Below are 5,505 nucleotides of genomic sequence, written 5' to 3'. Positions count from 1 at the left end.
TTTGCATTTATAAAGTTGAATATATGAGTAACATAAGGTGATTTATATAGATCTAGACAGTTTTAGCTGTTTGGAGTCAATTGTGGAACTCATAATGAAAATTTAATGACCAAATTGCTATAAAGGTGATAAATTAAGAGCCAATAGTGAATTTTTTTATTATTTATCCTTTTACCCCTAAAAGTTTTTCTCTCTTTCTTCATTAGGTAAAATAAATTCCCTGCGCCATTTCACTTTCCTTTCGCCACAGACTCTTTTGCTTTACTCGGTAAGTTTTACTCCCCCTTTCCTTCATTGTCAGGTAAAATTTCATTTTCCTTTTCATTTTTCCACCCTTTCTATTTTTAATTGATTATCTCAAACCAATTCTTTTTGCTGCTAGAATGAGGAGAAATGATGTTCCGTTGCGAATTAATAAATGAAGTTCAGGAAAAAGTAGTTGAGTTATTAATTTACATTTTTGGAGAAGCAGCGAAGGATTTTCGTCAACAGAGTCGTACATTATTTGCTGAAACTTTCCAAATCTGTATAAAGAATTGAAAAATTTCTGTATTGGAAATGGTAAAAAAAATGCTTTTTCTTCACGTCTTTTTTGTCTCCCTTTCTTGCTTTACTTTTGTTTTAATTTTTTGGTGTTTCCACGTCGTTGAGAACTGTAAAGACGACGTGCAAAGTCATTTTGTTAATGGAAAACTTTTACTTGCAGTCTGCTTTCGGTTGCTGATCCGACAAAAACCCTTGATGGGGGACCATAACTTGCTCCATCAACCACCATGAGTTTTCTGGCATAAAAATAGTATTTGTTGCGCACCATAACCAGTATTAGTCAGTCAGATTACTTTCTTTCTAGACAAGCCAATGGTAATATTTTATATATATATAATTTTATTTTTATACTGATTATTTTCCCATAAGGATGTGTAGTGAGTTCAGTTTAATGATTATTTTTTTCTTTTTTCGTTGTTAGGTGAAAAATGTCTTCTGACTTTGAATTTTTTTATACTTACTTATATAAGATTTAAGATCAAGGTATGAATTTCTTTTGTACATTTTTCGAAGGGTTCTATTAGTGGGTCTCTTAGTCATTCACCCTCAGATTTTAATAGTTTGCTATTGGAAGTGAGCAGGTGGAAGATTTCGATTAATCAAAGTTAGGGAAAAGGCGAAGAAACAGTTAGCCAAGAGGTAAAAGTGTTGAATTGAGCTTTCAGTAGCTACTTTATGGGATTAAAAACTATTATATGATAGGAGAGGAGTAAATAATAAATTGTAAATCTTTATCTTCTCTTGTTCTGGAAATTTTTGCACTAAAGTGGGCAGGTGAAAAGTCAAAGAGTTGTTGTAGGAGGTTAGGGAACATTTTTTCACCTTTCTCCTTTTGTAGAATGCTAAGGCTTTAATGATTGATTTGGTATAAAATGCTTACCAAAGTAAAGCTGTTATTATTTATTTTCTGTCTATTTATTGATGGTGAAGATTCTGTGTGGCAAGCTGCTTTGAAGTCATGGCTGGAAAATTGTTGCACATATGAATTATTGACGAGGCTCTAAGGATCTGTACTATGAAAACTTTGGGATTGGTAGCAGTAAAGAATGAGTTAGTTGTTTTGCTTTCAGATGTTTAGACTTGTACCCTTTTGCTGTTTAGTTGTGCTTACTTCCAAGGTTAAAAGGTTCGTTGTGTTCTATTTTTAATGAGACTATCTGAAGACGGTACTGTGAAAGTCTTTGGATTATTTGGGGTGAAGCATGAGTATAGTTGTTTGCTTTCAGATGTTTAAGAATTGTACCCTTTATTGTTTCATTTTGCTTGAGTATTTACTCTTAGTTAATTGGATAATAATTGATTTTCCTCTTTGCAGTTTCTTCAAATTTCTGGTACTACCTCGAATTGTGGAATTTGGGTTGAGTTTTTACTTTCTGTTAATTGGATAATAATTAATTTTCCTCTTTGTGGATTCATCAAATTTCTGAAATGCTGGGGACGTACTCAGAGCCACTCCGTGGGTGATAATCATAGTTAAAATTCATTCTTTATTTGCTCAAAACTTAGTGTATGTCTACTCTTGGTGTTATGGATGGTTCTAATTTTTTCTTCCCATATTTTTAATGCGATTTTATGTGAAATTACACTATAAACTTCATTTCGTTTGAGCACATTATGAGCGGTCATAATGTTATTGGTTGCAGGACCAGTTCCCAGTTTCTTAAGCGTTTCATGTAAGAGGAAAATTGAGTGACCCTGCTTAAGGAGTTACCTTTTTTAGATGGAGTTCGATTCAAAGTGGGACTTGGAAACCATTACAACGTTCAATTCAAAAACGAGTGGAAGTCTGAGAAAGATGCAGTCGGCAGACTGGATGATTGGAGATGATGGGGAAATTGATGTTGGCTCCTTTAATTTGTCGACGGATGGTGGGAATTGCAGTACATCTGGCTCTTATGCTGGGCGTGGTTCTTCAACTAAAAGCACGATTTCGGCTTCTACCGACTCCTCCCTGAAGGATGGGATGAAACTGCTAGGTTCTGAGTTTGAGGCATTTGAGGGATCTGCAAATTTTATCAAGAAAATGGAAATGTCCCGATCTGAGGTGTCTGGAACTTCTCCACCTCTGGAGGGTTCTGTTGGCTCTGGTGAGCCATGGATTAGTTTGAAACTCAGAAAGCAGACTTACTTTGAGAACAGCAGTGCTGGGAGCCATGTTAAGAGCGTAACCACTTCTGTAGTGCCTACTTCATCTACAACTACAATGAAGAAAACTAAATTATCTGGTCAAATTGTGCCTATTCCATACTGTCAAGTAGAAGGCTGTGACATTGATCTTTCAGCAGCTAAAGAATATCATCGAAAGCATAAAGTTTGTGATGGCCATTCTAAGAGCCCAAGGGTTATTGTAGGAGGCCTTGAACATCGGTTTTGCCAACAGTGTAGCAGGTAATGATCATTGGAAAGACCCTGGTTGATAAATATACACAACCTGCAGTTTTATTTTTAGTAATTTTGCTTATTAAATCTGTGGCCTCAGTCTAGCTGTAGTAACTTCCAGTACGACTTGACAGTCATCATCATTTGTTATTTTTCTGCTAATTTGTACATCATGATATATCCGTGGCTTCTTTTTTATCCATGAAGGTTCCACAGTTTGTCCGAATTCGACGAAAAGAAGCGTAGCTGTCGAAGGAGGCTTTCAGACCACAATGCACGGCGTCGCAAACCACAACGGCAAACTATTGAGTTTAACTCATCAAGGCTGTCGTCACAACTCTATGGTACATTATTCATGTCATACACCGGCTTATTTTTATGATTGTCAGCCTGTAGCTCACCTTACTATTGGAACATGCCAAGTCTAGCACTGTGCAATGATCATTGATATAATCTGTGCACATAAATGTATAGAGTTGTTTGTTTCAAATTGTCTGATTCTTACAATTAATAAACTCTCTTGTATTGAGATTGCAACTGCTATTTTATCTTGTCACATTTTGTGGTATGATAAACTTCTTCATAATTATATTTTCCTAAAGTCATCATTTGACTTCACACATAAAATAAGGTTACTTGCTAAATTTGAGCAAAAATATTTCTGGAAGCAATTAATCAAAAGATTTAAAGACCGATGCCCGCGAGAAAGATTTAATTAAGACTGTTGGCTTTTTAGTTGTGCTTTCATTTGTCTTGCCTGAGGTCAGAAGATTCAGGATCCATGTATATCGATGCCCCTGGACTTCCTCTGACTTCCAAACTATAAATCCCTCTGTTTAGCCCCTGTTTGATGAATATTAAAATCAGATTTTTACTGGCTTTTGATAGAAGTTGATGAAATGTGTGGTTGAAAAGTTGTGGGTCCCATAATAAATTTAATTGTTAACTTTGACTTAATATTTTAATTTCCACCAAACATGGGCTTATTGTTTGATGGACTAAATATCTGGTTCACGGTTCAGTTATTCCTTTTCCAGCTGAGCTCCTTTCCTGCCCTCTCCAGTTTCCATCACACTCATTTGAGATTTTATGCCAGACCCATTGATTATGTTTGGTCTAATGTAATTTTTACACGTATCAGATGGCAGGCAACAGATGAATTTTCTGGTGAACAATGCTCCCCTTATTAACCCTATAACTACTGAAAATTCGACCTGGGATAGCTCATGCTCCTCCAAGTTTACACTTACAAGGGACTATCCTGTTAAGTCTAGAAGAGCTGAAGGCATTGATGGGGAAATGCATATGCCTGGAACTAAGCTGCCACATGGCGTCAATATTCACGGTGGCCTCTTGGCATGCAAGGACTACACTTCCGAGTTTTTCAACTCAGGTTTGTTTCACCCCTTGCAGCATTGACACAAAATGATAACTAAATTCTCCAAGCAGTGAATATCAATTTAGCTTTTGCTCAAGTGTTCATACTGTTGGATAAACCCTACAGCCAGCCAAGTTTTTCTAGTGGGTTTGTAACTTGGAAACTTGTATGTTGATTTGATTCTTGTAAAAAAGATGAGCTAATTTCATGCGGATTCTAAAACTTTAACTGTTAATATAAAGCTACTCATTTTCCAATTCAAGTGTTCAGATCTTTCTATTTTTTCGTTTACGGGTTTCAGGGGACCCACAATCTTGTCCCACACAGATGCAGCACCGGATTACCGTTGTGCTCTCTCTCTTCTGTCAAGTAATTCCTGGGCATCCAGTCCAGATTCAATTCCACCACACCGTCCTATGCATGAAAATAACCCTGGCATGGCTCAGCATGTAAACCATTCAAGCCCAGGAGGCATGCCTCTCACTTCATCGGAATTCTGGTTGACTGGACAGCAGTCTACCCATCCCCAATCCTATGCCATGGCTGCAAACAGTAACTTCCAGGACATCCAGGTTTTCAAATCACCTTATGAGGCTGCTGATATCTATTCAAATGCGTTAAACTGAGCATTTGACAGTAATCTATTCTATTGTCGCCATCGTTCCAAATTGTGGTTTTAAGGTTCGTAAGGTTTTATGCTCCTCGAGCAACCTTAGTAGTTCTGAAATGAACAAAACATGCTAGAGTTTTGAGATTTTCTTTCCCTTTTTTTTCTTTTTTTTCTGAGGTTATCAATCAAATTGTGTTGTCTTAATGATACAGAATGCAGAATGCTTTTGACTCTTCAGAATTCTGATAAATATTTTGTCATCTGTTGGTAACCTGGACAATATTTATTGAAGCAGTGTTGTTTTCAGATCCAAGCTTGTGTTGACCCAGCACCATGTGACAATGTAACCCTTTCTATTTTATGTTATGATCTTTGAATTGTTCTCTGAAAATAATATAGTGACAATGGAACTTGAAAATTGATGGACACGTAGCTAGGAAATGTTAAAGCTTTAGCGTCGTACTCAAAATTTGGTAGCCTAAGACGATACAATTAGGAATATCAAAATCAAGAGCCGTAAGTTATAAGCTAGCCCTTATTACCTCCTATTTTGTATGCGACTCATGTAAAGTGAAACGCGTATTTACCGAAT

General features: G+C 36.5%; 1 protein-coding gene across 7 annotated transcripts; it reads left to right on the top strand.

Annotated features, from left to right (window-relative positions):
- The first annotated feature begins 206 nt into the window (after positions 1 to 206).
- LOC111396145 (squamosa promoter-binding-like protein 12) lies at positions 207 to 5,226 on the top strand. Of its 7 annotated transcripts, none has more exons than XM_023022460.1 (8): positions 207 to 268; positions 707 to 861; positions 968 to 1,029; positions 1,128 to 1,185; positions 2,190 to 2,934; positions 3,133 to 3,269; positions 4,067 to 4,318; positions 4,598 to 5,226. In XM_023022460.1, the coding sequence occupies exons 5-8, from the start codon at positions 2,267 to 2,269 to the stop codon at positions 4,927 to 4,929; spliced, it is 1,389 nt and encodes a 462-aa protein (XP_022878228.1). In that variant the 5' UTR covers positions 207 to 268; positions 707 to 861; positions 968 to 1,029; positions 1,128 to 1,185; positions 2,190 to 2,266; the 3' UTR covers positions 4,930 to 5,226. The 7 variants fall into 7 exon arrangements, with proteins under 7 accessions (XP_022878228.1, XP_022878232.1, XP_022878230.1 ...); XM_023022464.1 differs by having other exon boundaries at positions 222 to 301; positions 4,605 to 5,226; XM_023022458.1 differs by having other exon boundaries at positions 223 to 301.
- The last annotated feature ends 279 nt before the right edge of the window (positions 5,227 to 5,505 follow it).

Source organism: Olea europaea, chromosome 6 (genome assembly GCF_002742605.1).
Source record: "Olea europaea var. sylvestris chromosome 6, O_europaea_v1, whole genome shotgun sequence".
NCBI classification, from domain to species: domain Eukaryota; kingdom Viridiplantae; phylum Streptophyta; class Magnoliopsida; order Lamiales; family Oleaceae; genus Olea; species Olea europaea.
Note: the sequence above shows the minus strand (reverse complement) of the source record. Positions and strands in the feature narration are given on the sequence as shown.

What these genes read in the sequence shown, in the direction of transcription:
- LOC111396145 (XM_023022460.1), top strand. Translation starts at nt 2,267, where the DNA reads ATGGAGTTCGATTCAAAGTGGGACTTGGAAACCATTACAACGTTCAAT. An exon ending in GCTGTCGTCACAACTCTATG is followed by an intron (nt 3,270 to 4,066) that starts GTACATTATTCA and finishes TACACGTATCAG; the next exon opens with ATGGCAGGCAACAGATGAAT. An exon ending in TTCCGAGTTTTTCAACTCAG is followed by an intron (nt 4,319 to 4,597) that starts GTTTGTTTCACC and finishes TTTCGTTTACGG; the next exon opens with GTTTCAGGGGACCCACAATC.